General features: G+C 35.9%; 1 protein-coding gene across 1 annotated transcript in view; it reads left to right on the forward strand.

Moving 5' to 3' along the window:
- Positions 1 to 22,341, forward strand: part of LOC134536656 (phosphatidylinositol 3-kinase catalytic subunit type 3) — a 74,643-nt gene extending 52,302 nt beyond the window's left edge. The window contains exons 13-17 of the mRNA XM_063376466.1: positions 11,626 to 11,747; positions 12,711 to 12,925; positions 13,014 to 13,163; positions 16,480 to 16,723; positions 18,102 to 22,341. Of these exons, the coding sequence (XP_063232536.1) occupies positions 11,626 to 11,747; positions 12,711 to 12,925; positions 13,014 to 13,163; positions 16,480 to 16,723; positions 18,102 to 18,333 (963 nt within the window). The 3' untranslated portion in view covers positions 18,334 to 22,341. The remainder of the gene's footprint in view (positions 1 to 11,625; positions 11,748 to 12,710; positions 12,926 to 13,013; positions 13,164 to 16,479; positions 16,724 to 18,101) is intronic.
- The last annotated feature ends 736 nt before the right edge of the window (positions 22,342 to 23,077 follow it).

Below are 23,077 nucleotides of genomic sequence, written 5' to 3' on the forward strand. Positions count from 1 at the left end.
CCCCTCTAAGGACTAATGAACTTAACGAATAAACGATGATTTTATTCGGGGTATTACTTAAAGAAATTTTCATTGTTGGAAATTTTCGTTTTAAATTTACCGCATTTTTGTGTTTTCAATTGTATTAATAAGTGTTATTTACGGTATTTATATTGTAAATTACGCTAACCGATTTTGGTTTCGGCCAATGAGAGGCCGTGTTTTAGATGTGAGGCGTCTAGAACGTATTAATTAAGAGGTTGGTTGTATGAAGGCGTCTGATGCCGACGCAAAGGCGCGAGGCCTATTTTAAATTTGAAATATAGCTAGCTAGATTATGCCATCCGACACTCAGGATGAGCTTAAACGACGTATAAATAAATAATGTGTAAGTTTATAAGGGCATATTCTGACGGATATGTTATTAGGAGTGAAAATCTGTAAGTAAAGATCTTGCATTTTGTATCGCCCATAGACATACCCTGCTGTATGTAATTTCTTCGTGAATCACTTCGATTTGACTACAAACTGATTAGTTTTCACGTAAAAGGTGTCAATTATCCTGAACTACGTCATGAATTGTTATTTCCAAGATTTAAATTATTATTTTATTTTGTGATACCCAGAGGTGAAATGGGAGTACAAGTTTCGTGTCTCTACCATATAAACTGAGTTAAGCCAAGGCAAATACGAACCCAAATATAAACATAAATAGTAATCATACTAATTATTAATTGTGCTATGATTTCAAACATTTTTCTGTTATGTAAGAATGCGTCCGTAAAAACATCATTTGATTTATTTTCTGAACATACACTAACGAACTTTTGTGAACGATTCATGTGTGCTACGTATTTTCCTGATGTTTAATTTACATAAGCGTATATCCACGAGTCATGTTCAGTATCGTTAGGATTGTTTTTCTGTGATTTTTTTTATCTAATTATATTAATATTGATTTTTATCTCTACACATATGTTAGTTGTCCCTGATGAATAGCAATTTTTATTATTAATAAAAACCTGAATTCTATCCCTATGTGTTGATATATGTTACCTAGCTACCTGTGTCCAAGAGTGTGTGTTTTATGATAAATAACATTTTTTTTGCATGTTTCTAAGGGTCAGAGTACAAGAGCATAACAGTACCATTGACACATATATATATGTCTATATATATATTTTGAAAAATAGTGACAGCCAGTGTATATCGTCCCGACAACACACACACAACAAAAGGGTCTATATATAAATAAACGAGTACTATTAATGGTACTGGCACCAGCAGTAAGAACACACCGAAGAAGTTTAGCAGCAGTATAGTATACCAGATATTTTCGTTCTAGAAAAAAAATTAAGGTAGCCTTATTCCAAATTTGTTATGATAGACGTTAGTTAACTAAGAATATAAATTCGCTTTACAACCACAGCTTGAACACAAGTCGTAAAAAAACATGGGTTCTACTTACAGGCCGTATTGAACTTAGTAGGTTTATGACAAATACAACAGCAATAAACATATGGCTGAGTCTGCTTCCATGTGCACTTTTTTTTTAAGTTATCACTTTTAAAGCGGGTAAAGTGTAGGCTACCTATCAAGTAGCTTAGCATTACCCAAAGTGAATGTCGTGCTCCAGAAAATGTTCGAACTATGTAATATTTGCATCACTGTTGCGTTACAGACCTGCAACTTTTTTCAGTGCGCGATGTCACTCTTATGTAAAAATATGTCGTGTTTAGCGCAAACGTGTTCGAATGAATCCACATCGAGCTGCCAAAGAATACCTATCGATGTCGGCAACATACATAAGTATACAAACCATCGTTTACAAGTGTATTCATACGTAAGTATATAACTGGCGGCGGGCCATGATGCAGTTGGTTCTTCGCGTACAGTCCACTGACGGGATAAGAAGCGTCAAAGATCTTATATGGCTATTCTGTAAACTTGTATGTAATTTCACTGCCTGCTTTAGACAAACAACATCCATTACTTTCAGCTTTGGCTTGAAAAGAATTACTCCGGCCGGCTTTCTTATAAGACTTATTTCAGCTCCTCGTGCGACCAGTGTGTATAATTTGTCCGCGGCCTTATCTTTGGGTGAAAGTTATTTGGAAGGGAAGTTGTGTTGGTAATGTTATTGTTCATCATGTATTACATAACAATTCGACTTAGATACGCACATGTGTTTTTAAAATATAGGTATGTTTAATAACTTGCAATACAAAGTACCTATGTGTTGAATTTCATGTATTGAATTTTTTTATTACATGATGTACGAACATAATAATTACAATATTTCATGAGAAATTTTTAACAATTTTTACAAAGCAATCTCTAATTTCTTCCACACCTCATGGTTAACCTTACTATTTTATTTCATGTTTCAGTTGATTTAAACTGTTTGGAATCATAATATGACGGACAATGAAGAATATTAGTTTCAGTAAATTTTATGTGAGGATTTACTTATTACATTAAATATACCTCAATTTTTACCTCAAAGGAAAAAGTTGCATATCATTAAATGATAAATATTTGTTTCCCTTTAATATAGTTTATGAACATAACTTATTGTGATAATACCTATTAGTTAAATTGTGTTTTTGCAATGCTCTCCTATTGCAGTAAAATTCTTGGGCAAATTGAATAGCATATAGTCGATCTTTAACATAAGCTTTTAGAATACATAAACGTAATAAATTATGTTCTCGTGATTTTAACAATTAAATATTTCTTCGCATGAAAAAATTAATTAACTAAAAAAATATTTCAGTAAATTTATACTCAAGGACTAAAAATGTTTATTTTAGTTTTAAAAAATATTGTATGTATGTATACTTTTCTGAAAAAAGTATATTCAAGAAAACAAATTTTCTTCTTTTTTGTTTTGATCTTGAACTTACTTGACAAGCAATATTGAACTTCAACTTTATACTTTCGGTATAGCACTTTTCGATTTATTCTTCTTCAAACGGGAATTAAAAGTAATGAATAAATAGTATTTTCCTCTATAATTATTGCAGCCGTATACTGAAAAGTTAAACTTTCCTTTATTTGCATGACGCGGAACTCCTAACTAGACAAAACGTTTGTTATTTATTTTGAACGTTTTATTTATGTTTCCTTTCGAACTTAAATGAAACTCTTAACATTTAATTTCATCAAAAGTTATACAATATAAGTATCAAGTTAAAATATTTTTTAAGTGAAGTTGTGACTATTTTGTTGTTGAAAATGACACTCTGAAGTTTGAATAAAAGTGAGAAATGATAAAAATATATTTGTAGTTAAAAACAGTTAATTCATTTCAAATTCAATCTTTTGTACATGCATATTGCCAAATAAATTCCACAATATATTAAATTCTATGCATTTGAATCTAGTCGTATATAGTTATACAAAATTTTTTATCAAAATTATTGTTTCGTCTATGCGGTTATGGTTGAAAAAGAAAAAAAAGTAATTTATATTATTTTTAAATTCGGTTGTTAGTAAGAACATGTATTTAGTGTAATATGACATACATTATTCTGTTTATTAAAACATTACTATCGATAACTCTATTTTAGATTTATCTGTATGTTATAAGGATTTCAACTTGATTTTTTTTCTTCGGCTTATGACAGCAGCAAATTTTGTTTTATCGCATATGTAATGTTTTTATGTTTTGCATATTATAATTAATGAGTTAGTATTTGTTAGCGGGTGAGGCTTTTTCACAAATGGACGCGTTCTTGGCGGCTAGCAGGTAGGACGCGTGTATTACGCAGGCTGGATAGGGAAGTACGACTGCGGGCGAGCTCCATGATAGAAGCAACGGGAGAAGTAGCACTCGGCTATTTGTATAGGTTGGGATAGCTGTGCGAATGGTAGAACAGACCACGGGTCTATGGTGAGGAAAAAGGTCCCAAGCTCGACATCCCGACGATGAGACCGTTTACGAACTGTCGATGGATCATCAGGAAAGTCAACAACTTGTTCAGAAACTTGAGTCCCTCTTTCAAAATTCAGTTTAATACCTGGAGATGACTATATTCGATGTTCTACCAAGCGAAGCAAACTCTTAATTCATTACTAGTTGATGTTTCATATTGTGACGCAAAATAAAATTGTGAATTAACTTACTTTGCTCATGCCAGGTTTTACAAGTTTGGTCAAAGTTAATTAAATGAATAAAAATTGTGTCCCTTTGCTGCTGGCTACCCGCAAGAAATTACCATGGTGAATAATAGATAATAATTTAAATCGACATGGAATATTATATGATTTTTATGGGATTGTGTTTTGGTAATGGTGTGTGTATTTTTAAGAAACTGTCTTGTGTATTTTATTACATTCACTTCACGTAACGAATTGTCTGAACGTAATGTTATTGTTTGTTTGTTTTAATATTTCGTTTAATTGAACAATAATACATAGTTTGCCGCTTCGAGCGACTACAGAAATGACAATACAATTAGTTTACAGTGTTCCAAACATTTTAGTTTCCTCTACTGTACATGGGGCGAATATTTTTTATGTTATGTTTACTGAAACCATTTTACGCGCTAAGTGAGATGTTGCGATTGCGTAGAAGCGAAAATATGTCTTAAAACCCTGGTAATTCTATGAATTCCATTCATTAGTTTACTCAGTGATCCGCAGGGTCTGTTGTTATGACTGAATACATGTGCACTTCCTCTATGTAGCGTGGCTTCATTGAGATGAAAGCATAGCTCACGTTGATGAAATACTTATTAATTAAAAAATAAAAATGTTATTTTATGCTTCAATTTCTGTTAGTGTCGTACACAGATTTAAAATGTAATGCAGAGTTCCTTAGTTTTATGTATATTGAAATTTGCTCATGTGTAGAGTAGTTATTAAAAGCATAAAAAACATATATGACGAATTGTTGTGTATTATTTCCATTAGGCGTAACCATGAAAATAGATAAGATTTTATCATTATGTGAAACCTACATTTGAAATGTTGGCGTTTAAATATTTATAAAAGCGTGTGAACACTTAAAGCGCTATTTATCTATTTAGGAAGTAGGTAGTTTCTTTGATTTTAGAAGGTTTTTTTTTAACAAACAACTAAATTAATTCAAAAATTTGAACTACTGCAAGCAAAAAATACTTTATTCAATTTTTATTTTAAAATAAGCCTTATATTCTACCTTGCTTACACTTTATTATCGAAATGGATTTTTTTTTGACAGAGATGAATACCGTAAATTAATACACAAAACAAACATGTTTTTGTATGATACAATAACAGCTAGTGACAGTGACGAAACCAAAATTATTTTGATAGTTTGTATAGAAAATCCCCAACAGTAGTGGTGATATATTTAGGGATTTCGTTATAGATGGGTACTATTTCACAATAAAAAGGAGTTATCGTCAATTATCAAAGCAGCCATATTTCGTATCTTCTTTGACAGCCTAAATACAGCACCAAATTACGTACTTGGCTAAAAATTAATTCCAGCTGCATGTGTACATTCCGGGAGGAGGGGAAAATCTCAGGGTGGCCCGAACCTCCCTGAAATAAAAAAAGCCCATCGGAGGGGGCCCGCTTGGATTTGCAAAATCTTCACGTTATCGCGCGGGCCTCATGGGAATCCTACAGATTTTCGCCCGTGATTCCAGCTATACATTTCACTGACACCTTGAGCACAACAGTCAGTGCACACTGAGTTCTTACATACCACCCGCACTTGTCTTCGATAAAATCTGAACTCAGGTGGATTCAGCATGACTGACTAAGCCTGTAGTCTGAATCCACCTGTAGGCCGCTGTTGCAACAGCTAAGAAATTTACACTGCTCGTAAACAGTCTGTATGTAACTCGGAACGGGATTCCAGTTCATTCGTGTATATTTATTCATCATATTATGCAACGTTAAAGTCATTAAAAAATATTTAAAAAAATAAAATGCTAAACATGTAATAAGTGCCAGAAAATAATAATATGCTGTAATATTTAGTGTACCTAAATACGACGTGAACCCTAGAATACAAAGTTGACGATGTGTCGTTGGTGGGATCACTTGTTTGTTCCTGACATTTTTTTCTCTACAGAATTTTAAAGTGAGTTTGACATGCACTTTTTCTTCAGGAAGTAAGTTAAAAATTTGTTTGTCGTTATTGCGATTTCAACAGTTGATTTGTGTCTAAGAGTAAAAATATGTAATATTATTTTCATCATTTTATTCCCAGTTTTATTACTCAATCTATTAGTAGGACGTGATTTCTCGTCGCGGTGCGGAAGACTTTTATGAATGAAAGCATAATGTTCGTGCAAAACCATTCATCACACAAATGTCAGTTCTAAAGTATAATGTTGTAAATTTATTTTTAATTATAATAATTTTTACAATTTTTTTTCTGAAAACACAAGCTAACGCATCAATTTTTGGTGACAATTTTTTGTAATGTATGTAAATCTATTAGTTATGTAGAACATAATTAAAAAAATAAAAATTCATGTTTAAACAGAATTGACGATTGTTTGGATTTAATGGATATGGACTGGATCGCAACACTAATTTAATGTTTCAAGTTAATAAACACTGTCAGGAAGCAAGCAAGGCAATATGAGAACATTATCTTTTGGTTGAATGTAGCGAAAGGGAAAAACAGTCACCTTTCTTGCCACGATCTTGTTCGCAGATAACGCAGGTATAAGTAGTAAATGGACTCCACACAATGACAACCCTCCCATTATTCCGCCCCCTCGCTGAAACGCCCTCTCCCCCCTCCACCAGGGCGCAGGCGACAGGCTCAGGTATATCGCCCCGCCCAACCACTGGCCGTAGCACGTGGCCAGTGGCCCACCGCGCTAAACATTTTTACTAGGGAGGCCCCTTAATCACCGTAATTCGTAAATCAGTTCCGTAAAAAAAGATTGTATTATGTAGTTTTAAAAATTATATTTGCATGCATTTTAATATTTTGTTACGTTGCGTAGATTATGTATTTTGCAAACTTAAAAACAATGCAGGAATCGGTCATGGTCGATTCCAAAACCATTGTATTCTGAATCCCACGATTCCAGTGGAATCGGTGGAACCGACCGATTCCGGAATCGGAATCGACCCATCACTAATTATTATTATTATTATTATTATTATTATTATTTGATGTAAGTTGGCAAGATGTTCACGCCTGTATTTTGAGCCACACTGCTTTCAACCTTATTTCGGACAGTAATAGCTAGATGAATTGACAACAGTTGATGGCAGAGGTCCAGATGGAACCTTGATGGTCTCTCGGCCATTCGTACCGTGAGTTTTTAAGTGACTGCAGGACTTTATAATGTTAGGTATTTAAGTAAACTTGATTCTGATCAGTGAGTGGCCAGAAGCTGCGTTAAATTTTATGTGAAAGTGAAATTGTATGACAACTTTCGGTTAAGTATAATAAATCTATCAAATATGGCTATAAAAAATTTTTATTTGGAACAAAACATCAATCTAAATTCATCTATAATTTGATCACGTTAATATTCATGAACTGTCTTAACCTACGACCTACAGTATTAATTATTTTCCAAGTGTTTTATGTATGTGCAATACAGACTACATCTAGCTGGAGAGGTCTGTGGATTATCACAAACTATTCAACATGGTATTATTTAGATATGTGTGTGGTAAAATTTTCAGATGTGAAAATTTTCTGGAAAAATGTAACCGCATATTTTTTTGGAAATTTTTCCTTTTTCTATTACCAACATACATTTACAAAATTTAAGATACATTAATATACTTTTTAGAATAATTTATTTTTTGCAGATTAGTAGATACCAATTAAAACAAAAAATGTATTTGTTCTTATCAGTTGATAGTGTAACTAACATGGGTCCTACCCAACTCTCAAATGGTAAGTGAGCCATTAAGTTGTAAAAAAAAGACCAATAGTATGTTTTATTTGGTACTGTTTGTGTAAAAAAAGTTGATGAAATTTAATTATTTGTGAAAGTATAGCTTCTTTGAAAATTTTGTGGTTTCGCATAAACTTTTCCCAAAAACACTTTCCCAAAAAACAAACATTTCTAGGCATGTTCTTTGAATAAATACTACATAAATACCACACGTTTCCGGGTTGTGTCTGTCGAATTAGTGCTGGGAGCTGGCCCGGTAAGCGATGTGGCAAAATTACGATTTTGCCATGTTGGTTTTGTCCTTTATGATTATTTCAATGATTTTTTTTTTTTTTTTTTTTGTGTTTATCACCAACTGAAATTATATTCTGTATAATATATAAAGTGTTTTATATTAACCGTATAAAGTATTATGAATGACTTAACAGAAGTTAATAATGAATACATCTGAATTGAAACCTACCAAATTACAAAACATTTTGATTCGACCACACTGCCCCATTAAACTTCTCATTTAATTTTCTTGGCCAATGACATGTCAATTCCCAGAAAAATGCTTCAGCTGTTTTAGTAGTTTTGTTATTTCACAATTATACTATAGGTATGGTTCAACAAAAACCTAATTAGATGAAACCTACTTTAGGGTTGAAGACCATACACATACAGTGGTGATACTGTCTCGTGGACTGTAAATCTTAGATTTAATATAGTAGAGGCCCATTACAGTCCGGTCAATCTAGACATCCGAAGATACATAAATTCACAAAAAGCTGAAAGTCGGTAAAATTGTTCAAAACATAATTATAAATAAAAATTTAAAAAGTCCTCATCGATCTGGTACCTGAAAAAAAAATTACTCGAGGTCAAAAGTTAAAAAAATGTGTTTTTCGCGAATTTCAGCAAAACTGTAAGTTGTTTCATAAAATTTGCCCAGACAAACATTGTAGATTATGTAATTATCTATAATAAATGTATCAATACTTTTTTCCCTAAGAGCCACCGTTTCTGAGATATAACGATTTAAAAAGTTGGAAAAGTAGTAATACTAGTAATCGTAATAATATGCACACGTTTCCATGCCACCTATGAGGTAGTGTACTTAGCGCGTTTTTTTTTTTAACGTGGTTTCTCCTGTAGGCTTATTCCACGGGTCTGTTGTGATTCTGTTTAATTTGAAACTATTGCATTATAACAGATATTAGCAAGGGTTCAAAATGATAAAAGCAATGTAAATTTTAAAAAAGTAGAGAAATTTATTCGTCTGATTCATAACTTTCAAATACTTCTGCTTCCTCTTCTTGATCTTCTTCTTCATTCGGGGTGCAAGTAAATTGCCTCAATAGCGATGTATAGCATGTCTCCTCATTGATACCAAACGAATCCTCTACTGTTGGTGATTCAACATTAGAGCACGACCGGCCTTGACAATTTGTACATTCCAGAGAACAAAACAGTCCAACTTTTTTGCAACCACATTTAGCACTACATCCCTTTTTTATAGTTGCAAAAAATTGTGTTCAGCAGTTTTTCAGGCGCAGGTGGGAGTAAAGTCTGAACTGGTTCTAATATATTGTGACCAACTTCCAACCTCAGTCTTTTGGGTCTAGCTGATAACCAAGCCACACTTTAACTTGGTAATGTACCCGAAAAAGATGTTGATGAGCAGCAACTGAGGTTGGAGGAAGACAAACTAACTGCACTTGTTTTTTATTTAGAGTATTTTTAACAAAACATGCATATCAAAACTTATCTAAGCAGGTAGTTTTCAACATTAACAAGTTCACTTTCAGTTAAAAGTTGAGCACAAATAAAACAATATTCTGACATTTTTGTTATAAGATTCAAAACAGCCCGAAATAGGTTAGAGAATAGGTCAGAATAAACACGTGTTTTCACTATGGAGTGGCGCTCCAGACTAACGGTATTTCATTTATTGGGCATTCTGACATAAAGCAGGTATACGACCCTAGCCACACAGACAATTGAATAGGAGACAGATGTTGTCTCAAGGTTACACTGGCGTGTAAATTGAGGGACTGGGTTTCATTTTACCTGATATGTATTCTCATAGTTATACTTCTGTATATTTTATATAGGTAAGTTACAATCACCAATAAAAAAAATATTTTTACTTATATTACAGCTTCAGTGATGTATATACGTGGCGTACTTATGCATATTATGACGATTACTACTTTTCCAACTTTTTTAATTGTGGCGAATTTTATGAAAAATCTTACCATTTTGTTGAAAATTGCGAAAAACCCATTTTTTTTTTTTACCTTTTACCTCGAGTTAATTTTTTTCCAGGTACTGGATCGATGAGAACTTTTTAAATTTTATTTATAATTATGTTTTGAACAATTTTACCGACTTTCAGTTTTTTGTGAATTTATGTATCTTCACTCCTATTTTAGGTGCTAAATTGACCTGACTATTAATCCAGGTCTCTGCTTGAAAGTCACCGGTTAATTTGAATGTGATGTAAAAAGTAATGTGTTTTTGTACTGTGCAATCAATAAACTGACTCATAAAAATTTTTTTTTTTTTTCTTTATTGTACATTAGGTCTTAGGTTAAAAACATAGGTTTACATATATAGTAGTATTAAAAATAAAATTAAGCTTTAGGAAATTTATTTATGTAAATATAATCAATAATTATTTTTATAGTTGTACTCATCTAAAACTTGTGTTAGGTGCATTTTAAGGTCAGGATTAGCAGCACTCTATTGTATTGCATTTCTCAAATTTAATTCTTACGTAAATGTAAAAAAATTGTTGGAAATGAGAACCAGAAATTGCCTATCCATAATATGAATGTAATGGCAGGGACCGGAAAGTTACTTTTAAAAAGTAACTCAGTTACAGTTACAAATACTCCATTGAAAATGTAACCCTTTTACAACTACAAGTTACGCTACTGAAAATGAACCTGTTACAGTTACAGTTCTGAGAAAAGTAACTGTAAGTTACTTTAACAGTTACCTACTTTGTGAAAAACTAAAAATGTGATACGTAATATTGTTATAATTAAATGCTAATAAAACATATTGTGTTTAGTAAATATATATGTTTATTTAAACTGAAAAAATTTAAATAGGTCTTAAATTTCATTGAGTAATTAGTTCTCACTACAAAATTGTTCGCAGAACCACCCAACAAGCACTTAACAATAAGGTTATTTTTAACACTCGACCGAACTTCGAAAAAATTAGAATTTGAAGGCCACGGCAACGAAAATTCTGGACTGCTTTCTCGGCTTCTCGCTTAATTAGATTCTGTCATTGCTTTCGCGCATGTGCACAGGTAGGTTAATTAATTAAATAGCACAGCACAGCAGTAAACCCGCATGTCGCAAATATTAAATAATTGACAATCAAAACAAAATACGAGCGCAGGCTAGCCAACAGCAGTTTTACAAGTACAAGCAATACCATCGCAAATAATATGCTTGTCGGGATTTTCGTTCTGGGATTGAAAAAAATCAACAAATTGTTGTTCGTTCAATAAGTAATACATTTAAAAAATGTAACGCAAGAAGTAACGAAAATTATCGTTACTTTAAGGCAGAAAAATGTAATTCAGTTACAGTTACTGAAAACTTAATTTATTGCGTTACCACGATCGTTACCATAAAAAGTAACTGTTACAAATAACGTCGTTACTAGTAGCGCGTTACTTCCAGTCCCTGTGTGATGGTAATTTAAAAAATTGTCTCTATTAAATTGCTAACTACATAGTTTTAGACTAATGGATTTTTTTTTCTGATTCCAGACTGAAAGGTTGCAGGCACTGCTAGCAGACCCAGAGCCATTCAAAATTAATTTTGCCAGCTTTGAACCTCTGCCATTTCCTCTGGACCCTGATGTACAGATCAAAGGCATCATTCCTGAAAAGTAAGCCAGTGCCAAACCAAGTAAATTTCACATGGAACACATGATGTTTCTGAAGGAACCATATAATTTCTTCTTAACAACATTAAAATGATAAAATGATTAACATAAATATTTGAGGATCTGAAATGATAGGTAACGCATTAAAGAAGAACGTTGTATTAGGATTCCAGTCAATATATTGTACCTAATCAATAAATGCATACATAATTTCAGCCATTCAAAACATTTTCCTGGTTAATAAGTTAAAAAATACTTTACAGTACTTTCAGGATAAGTTTAAAGTTGTAATAAAGTATTAAGTTATATATTTAAAGCAATTTTGTACATCTCTAGAATAATTGTTACAACTTCAGTAAGGAGATTTTAAAAGTTTATGATTTTTAAAGATTAAAAAATCTAACCTAACATGAATAATTAATTCCTACGTAAATGTAAAAAATTTTTTGGAACTTAGAACCAGAAATTGTCTATCCATAATAATGAATGTGATGGTAATTTAAAAAATTGTCTCTATGATCTTAATTATCGCAAGTATTTCTTATCCCGACATGACTGTTACATGCACATCAAAATTATGCTGGGGTTGACCTCTACATTTGAATGTCTCAAGTCTTTCAAAAATAGTTTCTGATTCATTGAGCTTACATAGCAGTGACAGAATTGATAACTGTTTCCTTGCATGGATCTTAATTTATTAGAGGCTCCTCACTATATTTTTTCTCCATTAAATTATTGCCAGGCATATTTATTGCTTTTAGAATATTGATTTTTAACCTTTTACATTTTTCTTTGTTTGCAAATTTTGATTTTCCCAATGATAATTTAGTAAAAAAAAATGTCATGTACGAGTTAAAGATTGGTGTATATTGTGCTCTGTTTTGTAGTTTAGTGCTTTAATACATCATTTTCATATAATATTTTTAATGTCAAATAATGTATAACCATTTGTCTACCACGTGACAGGGCAACACTGTTCAAGTCGGCGCTCATGCCATCACGACTGACGTTCCTGACGACTGATGGCTCGGAGTACGTGGCAATTTTCAAGCACGGCGATGACTTGCGTCAGGACCAACTGATACTGCAGATGATAACGCTGATGGACAAGCTGCTGCGTCGGGAAAATCTCGACCTGAAACTGACGCCATACAGGGTTCTGGCCACCAGCACTCGTCACGGTACAGTCATGCCCAATCATTGTGCGTTCTGTAAGCATGTTCTCCGGGGAGGTTCAGACGAGATAAGTGGGTGATATTTTTTTTCCAGGCTTCCTCCAGTTCATAGAATCTATTCCCGTGGCTGAGGTCCTGGCCACAGAAGGTAGCATTCAAAACTTCTTCCGCAAGCACCACCCATCGGAAACGGCTCCGTATGGAATAGCGCCTGAGGTTATGGACACCTATGTCCGGAGCTGTGGTACGTTGAGTGTTGAGCGCATGTGTCTTGTTATTGTAAGATGTTACAAAAAAGTAAAGCTAGAAAATCTTATATTTCAATTCCATGATCCTCATAAAAATACAGTAGAACCCCGATTATCCGTGTTAATGAAGGGGACGAGTGAGTCGGATAATTGAAAATCGCGGTTAGCCGAGTCATGCTTGCCTCAAAGGTCATTAGCCCACAGACAGCCATCTGTGGACATTCGGAGATTACATATATATACATGCTTTGTGTGCGTGTGCGTTGTTGACATATAAGCGGACTGCTTAGTGCTGGGCAGCAGTGGTTTTTAAGTCTTTCGTGTGCGGAGACGTGGGCACGCGAGTCGTTGCACCAAGGTGTGTGACTAGCCGCCCGCCAGTCCGAGGGCCCAAGACAGCTGATAGCTGCCAAGGTCACGCATTCTTTTCATCGCCCGTAAGCGACGCTGCCACACTTCGCTCATTGCTCTGTTGTCAGTAACACCATCGGGCTGGTTATTGTTTTACAGAACGACTGCCTTCAAAATTCTTTTCGAGATAAGATTTTTCATACCAGTGCATTGAGACTTGATTTGATGGTTTTGAAACGGTGTCTCTGTCTCGTATAATTCACGGTGTTTTTATCCCCCTTTATTTATATGAATTTAAAATGTTAGATTTTTTATTTTTAGTTTGCTGAACGTGGAATTAGTGCAAAAACGGCCTATTATGACTTAGTGTTGCAGATGGGTCGGAAATCTTATAACGACCACCTCTCTATAACGACCCTTATCTCGGGAACCGTGAGGGGTCGTTATATCTATTCTCCGTTCACTCTTAGCTGAGTTTTGAAATAAACAAACACCGTCGTATCAATGTGCCGCGTCAGCAAGTGATAGGCTGAATTTATCTTGCGTGCCAAGCACTAGTTGCAACACACACACTTCCGTACAGTCGGTGCTCATAAAATAACGGAGAAGTAATATAACAGGAAAATGGTTCTTCTGTCAAGCCTAGTTTTTTTTTTTAAATTACGTCTGCTGTGATAAAATTACGCCACTTAATGCTACACCCTCCGACCTTTTCTGTTGAAACCATTCAAACAAACAAGTGTCCAAGCTGCTAAATGTGGATTCGTTCATCGTCTTGCGTTTATTTAATCCACTTGAAGTGTCAGCCTGTGAAGCAAACTGAAGGATTTTTTCGCGATTTTTTATGATGTCGCGCACTGTTGTGTTACCGACATTAAACTCAGTCGCAAGTTTGCAATCGTTTCTCCACTCTGAAATCTTTCTATAATTTTTGTTTTGCTGTCGATGGACAGTACCACTCGCTTTCTTTTCTGTTTATTTGATGACATGATGAAATGTTGCGCTCAACACTTCCGCACAACACAACGGTATAATCCGTCGGAATGCAGATCACTGTTACAATACATAAAATTATCACCACCTTGACGCTTCAACAACGTACACTAATGGAATGGACTGTCTCCATGTGCCGGGTAATCTCTGTGGCACGGCGCCGTGCTGCGCGCGGGAGTGTACAGTCCGGTCATGCGGATGTGGAATCGCGCACCAGTGTATAATCTATTCACGTAACATGGAACACAAAAATATTATGTACATACGTATGTATGTACTAGTATTTTTTTTTTTAACTTTTTGTGTATATAAACATGAGTCAAAGTACTTTGACCAACATACATTTTGCAAAGTATTTTAACATTTACATACATTTTGAATCATTGGTTATATGTAACTAAAAAATTGGACTTGATGGACATAAATCGCGGTTAATCCGCGAATCGGATGATCGAGTCGCGGATAATCGGGGTTCTACTGTAGATAGAATCGACGGTTTAAAAATATCAGAGCTGTACAGGAATGGATTTGTTTGGCTCAGGGAAATTTTTGGACCAAAGCATACTAGCGCTGTGAGGGGGAATCAAGAAAATAATAATATTACAATTTATGTTTAGTATTACTAATTTTGTAGCATGAAAGTACTTACCTATTTCCTTTTGAGTGTACTTCACCAAATTAACACAACACTTTTCAATAGTTAGGCTGCCACCATGCCTCTTTTTTAGAGGTGTTAAAACTTTTATTTATTTTTTGTGTGTTTGCATTGAAGTTTTAGTAAGTAAATTATAATTGTGGAGAAAGTCTTGACATTTTATACACAATAATACTAGATTCTTATGCCTATTATTGCTGTGGAAAACAGGGATGCACTTGTTAACTAGAGATTTTTGCATATATTTTTAGATCAGTTTTGACAGTTTACGCTATGGCTAAGAATCTCCGTGTCTAGATTAACCGTAGCTACTCCTATTGCTGATTTTATCTTGCTCTGTGCGATGTTCGCTATGTTGGTGACGTCGCCAGGTATTTGGTTCTCTGCTATTCTAAAATGTTGCTGACTTCGCGCATGCGCAGATGAACAAAAACATCTGTTTTTTTGCTGAATTTGCTGTGTTTGCTTTAAATTAGTATCATGTCGACTGAAAATTTTATTGAATTTATCTATGTTCATGGAATAAATTGATAGAAGACTATAGAAAGCTGGATATACGAGATAATGCTTGGGATTTGATTTCAAGAGAATACCTTCGAACTGAGTTGTATTTACTCTGAAATAATTCATAAGTTTGGTTTTGTCCTTACGCAACTGTTTCATCGAATGATGAAATTCTCCAATTTAATTTTTTTTACTAACTTCATGTAACCATTTATTTTTATTTTTATTTTTACATACTGTGAGAGCCAGCAGAATATTATCATCGGAATCATCACTTGAATCCCACAGCGTGCGTCCCTCCGACATCACGATCTAGACTATCCTGTGTGGCCACTTGGCGCAGCAAACATAGCGAACATAGCGTAGCTGTCTGTGTGGTATAAAATAGAGGAAAAAATTTGGCAGTGCATTTTTTTAAAACATAGAAAAAAATTTTGTATAAAACTGATTATATACTTTAAAATATGGTTTTTTTTTTAATATGATTTGTAATAATCACATTATCGGTCACAAATAAAAACCATGTATGTACTATTTTGAGGAAAATAAATTCATTTTCTCAGTAAACCTTCTCATTTAAATATTTTGTAGATAGCTTCCTATTGCTGTATGTACTGATAAAGAATAATGAAAAAAGAATTATTTGATTTGAAATGTTGGATCAAATATGAAATTATGCATTCACAAATACTAAATATTTTTGTAATACTTTAAGACATGTGCTTAGAATGGTTGAGAGAGTGTGTATGTTATGTGATGTTGTATTGTGAGCAGCAAGTGGAGAATGCACGGTGCTTGTGGTTGCTCAGCGGGGTACTGCGTGATCACGTATCTGCTGGGAGTGGGAGACCGCCACCTTGACAACCTGCTGCTCACCACCTCCGGGAAGCTCTTCCACATCGACTTTGGCTACATCCTGGGTCGCGACCCCAAGCCGCTGCCCCCGCCCATGAAGCTCAGCAAGGAGATGGTGGAGGCGATGGGTGGCATCAACTCGGACCACTACCAGGAGTTCCGCAAGCAGTGCTACACTGCGTTCCTGCATTTACGCAGGTGCTGTGTGTTTGTGTCTCATCGCGAGGGACTGAGAGTGTGTGGGTGGATGTGTTACGTGCAGTGTGTTTGCATGTACCGTATTAACCCGCAAAAGGGTTGCCCCTGCATATGGGTCGCATCTATAATTTTGAGCAAAAGAATTAACATTTTCATTTGAAGATTCGCCCTCAAATATGGATCGCACCATATATCTGTCTCCAGTAGGATACAAGTGAAGTCTTTATGGTCATGTCCATGTGACTTAGAGCGTATCCAACGCTTCCTGATTGCTGCCGAAGGAACAGCAGGAGTCTGCTCCAGGATTGATGGTCGTCTGGCGCTACTGGCCTGGGTAGCCACTCCTGCTCACAAGGCCATGCTGGTTGAGAGGTTATATACTTGCCTTTCACCAAGGCGATCAGGGTTTCATTCCCAGCAGGATCAAACACGGGTATTTGCATTGAGGCCAGAGTACTCCTGTTTCACCTTACCATGAATTTTGTCAATGCTCATGTGTCAGTTCATCACCCATCGTCTCTAATGACCGTAATGTCAACCAGACGTTAATGACATTCATTCATTCACCTATCCTGCTTACCTTGCTTATGGCAATGAGGTATCCGTTTTGTATGAACCTGCCACAGAGCAACCAATAGGAGTTAAATGCTGAGGGCAGGCAGCTTCCAACAGTTCACTATGCACGGGTGTGAGGTCCTAAAGGTTGGACTAATCATTGCTCAAATGGAGCTAAAAGCAAGGCACGAGGTCATGGTAGGTGGAGTATGAGGCAAGCAGGTGAAGGCTGCTGAGAATTCTTGGTTACCTCATCACCTTCACTGGTACATGGAGGCAGTCACTCTAGGGAGGGACGGGCTTTGAGATGGCGTAGCAAAAAGATGCAAGGCAACAAGAGGCCTCGACATGTTTACATGTCTTTAGCCAGAACTCTCCCCAATGGCCTCGAGTAATGTTACCGCAATAACTTCACACTTACTGTAAGGCATGAAGATGGAAATGTGTCGAGGAAGAAGCTGAGTAAGAGAAGAATTAGGTTTGCCAGCTATTAGTGTTTAGACAGAGCAGTATAGTGTGGAAAAATAACCAGAAGCGGATCTAGGGTTACAATAAGAGTGAAAATTAACAATCACTGGTACCTAATAGCGTATGTATGTAATTGTAATGTCTGATAAATAAGTTTTATAAATATTTTGTCACTACATAAAGTTTTTTCAGTATGTTCACATTGTGCTGTGGTACAGTTTATAAGCACCAAGTCAGTGCCCAGGTGGTTCAAAATGGACATTAATCATCTGTGCAAGCCTGTAGGCATTAAGCATGCAACATAAAACAGTGTATACTATTTACCTTCACCAACAGTGCGGTGTGTTGGGTGCAGGCACACCAACCTGATCCTGAACCTGTTCTTGCTGATGGTGGACGCGAGCGTGCCCGACATAGCGCTGGAGCCCGACAAGGCCGTGAAGAAGGTGCAGGACAAGCTGCGGCTGGACCTGAATGACGAGGAGGCCGTCCACTACATGCAGAACCTGCTGGACCTGTCTGCCACAGCCGTCATGGCTGCACTCGTCGAGCAGCTGCACAAGCTGGCCCAGTACTGGCGCAAGTAGCCTGGCCCTCGTGTTCTCTGCGATACAGCCTGCTGGCGGCGGTCACCCATCCTGATCCTTTCTTGAATCCTCGTCAGTATCCAGTGTCCAGCACTCACTCCCACGTGGTCTCTGCGATACAGTCTGCTGGTTCTCTCCTGGGAAGGGAGAGATCACCCCCACTGACCTTCAAAAAAAAGTGGCCAATTTTATGATGTATTTCTTGTGTTCAGGTATGCATGAATACTGAACTGATATCTTACGGATGGTGAACTATGTTGCAGTTTATGGCTGTGTGTAGTGAAGTGAATTAGGGTCTAAGACGGGATAAATTTGAGTGATATCTGTGTTATTTGGACGAGAGGGATGATGATAGAACGACTGTGATCACACAATGATATTGCAGACAAATGTAAATTTAAATTTTTTGAATAATATTTTTATACCTCTTAATAAATTTTTTATTATAATTTTTTCTACCTGGTGGAAATGAAGTTTTTTCAATGATAAATTTTTTTTGTTGTTCAGCCAGTATCTTAAGTCTTTATTGTACTTAATACGTTTTTTTACATAAATATTATTTAATGTTAAATGTTACCTGTTTTCTAACATATATAAATATTAAGTAAACTTAATACAGGAATTGGAATATAAGTTTGAAGTTTTACAGAATATGCAAGCAATCATAATGCAATTTTCAAGAGTTACCGTGTTTTCTCGTATAATAGTCGCACATTTAATTCTAAAATCAAGTTTGAAAAGTAGAGGTGGGACAAATATGCGGAAAAAAAATTTTTGTTAAGTAAAGTTATTCATAAAAACAAAACCTGTTCATGAAAAGTACATTTATTTAAAAAAAGGTGGAGTATACAAGAGCACGCCAAACAATCTATAATAATTCCTTAAACAAAAACCTTCTTCAACTTTAAATAGAAAAACCAAAACTCTAACGCGAACGCAAGCCAATTGAATCTGATGTGAACTAACGTGTCTTAGTACACACTTACCACGAAAGAATGTGGGCTATCAAATGTAGTTAACTCGGCACCTGACAGAGTGCGCGTTGTATTGCCGTCAGCCGCGGTCTCGTGTTCGAGATCGGGCGCAGGTCCTAGCGGGGTGGCTGGCTTTCTTAGCGTTTTCTGCTCCGGGAGGGCGCCAGGCTAGCTCGGTGTCTAACCGTGTGATGGTCGTGGGTTCGTTGCCCCAGCGTGGTCCGCTAGAACCGTTGGCGGTGGTGAAATTTGTTTCCTGATTGGTTTGGGTTGTTTAAGTTAATTTACATACACTGTTTTGGTTGTTCTATGGGTCGCACGTCGCGCACGGGGGGTGCGGGGTGGACTTTTTATTGTTCACGATTGACACTGGTTCATTACATTGGGCACGAGGTTTACTCGGCGGTACATGACTGCCAATGGGGCGTCGGAACACGTAGAAGTTTTTATTACACTATGATTACAATTACACTTGATAAAACGGCACTCTGTGGTGCTTTTAAGTACACGACTACACTGCACACGTTATCTGAGAGGGGCACCTGCGTGCCTCTACGTGCGTTTACTTAAGTCCTCACGCCAGTTGCAGTCGAGGGAGAGCGTTCAATTAGCATCGGCTAATTTCATCATCTGTAATTGGTGACGCGCGGGCCCACCTGTGCGGACCGCGGCTCGCTACTAAATTAAAACACGTTTAATCTTGAAGGTAGCCTGTGCCTGTGCACTAGGCGATTAAATAAAGTTCTGGGGTGGCGGGAGACGGCCCGTACCGAATACTGCACGGTCCCACGTAATGCTTTGTGTGGGGCGTGTTAAATTGATGCGGCTGGGTTAGGCCCTACACCGGAAAAAGGACCGGGCGCACACGGGGAGTATTAAAAAAAGGTTTTGGTGGTGACTATAATTACCAGATGGACGTTCGGTGAAACAAAGAGATGCTGGCTCCCCGTGGGACGTGCGTCCGTCCCGGTCCGCGAGTCGCGCTGTACTGGCGTGCAGCCCTGGCGCGAGGGGAGGGGTAAGCTCCCTGTCGCGCCAGAGTTTCTAAAGTTCCGTTATTCGTAAAAATCTATATAATTAATTAAATTTAAGTGGCTCTAAATTCACATAATAAAACATAATGATTAATCTAATATCTATATATGTTATAGAAATGACATTTAATAAGTTTGTCTAAAATAAGTTTGAATATTAGAGTCAAGCTGGAGACTGTCTGTTTCTTGAAAACTACTCCAGTGGCGAACGATAATGCTAATTTAGGGTGGTTTGAATTACGTCACACGTTTCCCTACTGAAATTAGGCTGAAGGCCGCAAGGGTTGCACTCACAGCTGTTTTAGCAGAAAACTACACGTGAGTGAGCCGGGCACTCCTACGTCGCACTTTATTAATTAGGGGCTTTTGTTTGTTTTTGATTACGTTATTATTGCGTGGGGAATTTTGTAGGCACGGTGAGTGCATTGCATGCGTAATTAGAAATGGTTCGCTATTCTCTACCTTGGGCTGCGGTCCGCTCACTTGACTCGGGTGGGCCATGGCTAGGGGTGCTTTCCGTTAGCGGAGCCGAGTACTGGCGGGTGCAGGTCGGGCTTAGGGGTGGCCTTCGGCCGTACGATGTCAGTATGCACTCGGCGAGATATCGATATTCAAATACGTGCGCGCGCTCTATACGTGAAGCAACATAACCAAACATAAATGATGCGCTGGCTACATTTTTATAAGCGGTACGCCGCGGCAACGCAATCAGATAAAGGAAATAATGTTTAAAAACGTCTTTATAAGAAAATTTACACGTCAAACATCTTCGTATTTCCGTTAATTAAATAAATAAGTGGTAATGACCGAATAAATATTAGATTTCTACTTTAAAATACATTGTTTTATACGGAAAAGATACCTACACAAAGTGCTCGGCATCTACTAGCGGGACCAAAAACATCATGCGACGTTTACGCGAGAAGTTTTTCATCCCAATTTTGACAGCCTAAAATATGGTTGCGACGATTACGCGTGTGCGACCATTGTGCGATAAAACACTGTATTCATGCAGTATTTTGTTAAGTGCATTTTGATGGTAAAAGCACATTGTGAATAGCAATTTTTTTTATCTTGTGTACCATGTACACAAATTACTAGTGTGAAGTTAAAATTAAATTATTTTTTATTAGTTTTTAAATTTAACAGCATATACCTTTTTTTTATTAAATAATTATTTTCGTAGTCCTATTTTGGTGCCTCTTCCTTTTCTTGTTTTGGATTTGTTAACTTTTGGAAAGTTATGTCATTTCTATTCTATTGCCTCTTATGTCATTTGTTTCTTACAACTGCTGTGCGAATTGATATTTTTCTATTTGATTGAAAAAGTGAAAGCAAAAATAGCAATATGCCTATTACTGTTGTGTTTGATGCTGTAAAATGGTCACATTGTCACATTCTTATTTGGTGTATATAGTATATTCCTATATTGTATTTTATTAAATTCCCATCATATTAGCTTTCATTATCTTGGTAATCATTTTTTTTCATAGATGCCGTTACTTTTAATCCACATAACTATTAAAATTATTAGGGAAAAAAAGAGGGAAATAATATTTAGAAATTAGTCAAAATGTGCTTTTGCCAAATCATTTTGGTACCGGTATTTATGGTGTCAGAGATTTTTTAGGGTTCCAACTGAAATGATACTTCTAAAGCTTATGTTTTAAATGTTTACAGTAATTTTAATCAAATCTTTCATTTTTTATCTCTTTGCAAATATGTATCATATTATTGCTGAGATATTTGCATTTTTTATAAATACGTGTATATTTAATTTGTTAATAGTGGAAGAGCTTCCATATTGTAATTATCTTAATTATAGTAAATAGAAAATCCCTTCCTATGAGATCAATCCTAGTTAAACTTTAAATTTTAATATACTATTAATAATTATGTGTAAAGGTAAGTGCAGGTTTCAGTGAGTTCCTTAATAGAATCATCCCAATTACTGGATGGCAAATTGTTTGTAAATTCTGAAATAAATTGTATACAAAATATTTTGCTGCCTAATATATTTTTTTTTTACTTGAAACTTTAAGTGGATTACAGTGTTGGCTGCATCATATGTTTGTCAATTTCTTGTATGAAATTTGCTAGTCCAACCCTACTAAAAAATTAAATCCTTTTTAGGGTTAAATACTGATAAAAAAAGTTTGTGAGAAAACACAGCATCTGCTTTGTTCTTATTCTTGACTGTGTTGAAGTTTGGTTAGTTTGAATGCATGGGTTTGCTGTGTAGGCTTATGATGTTTTGCAGATTTCCTAGCAAACAGCATTTTGCTGCTCCATGTTTTCTCTCACAGAGATTTATTTTGATGTTGTTTGTTATTTTTGTTGTGTTCCCTTATGTAATGTATCAGCCAATCCTTGGAAAAATTCATTCATGATTAAATTGTTTGAACGTTAAGTTTCAATAGCTGCAATGTTGTTATGCAAAATTTAAACACCGGATAGTTGAATGGTTGAAATCCAACTCCACAGGCTTGTAGTCTTACAGTAATTGATTGACGCAACCGACCTTAGATGAAGTCCATCCATCCATCCGTCTGTCAAAAGTGTAAGATTGGCACGCTTTTGACGGACGGACAGAATTTTCAGGATATCAGATTGGCTGCAGGTCACGTGATTAATGGACAGGAGGTCTTAAAGTGGTTTTCAAGGTCAGGGTGTTCACGATATGGAGGTGCAAGTAGCACCAGGCACCCAATAAGGTAGTTGATACCCTGCCATCTA

This window comes from Bacillus rossius, chromosome 1, assembly GCF_032445375.1.
Source record: "Bacillus rossius redtenbacheri isolate Brsri chromosome 1, Brsri_v3, whole genome shotgun sequence".
NCBI classification, from domain to species: Eukaryota; Metazoa; Arthropoda; class Insecta; order Phasmatodea; family Bacillidae; genus Bacillus; species Bacillus rossius.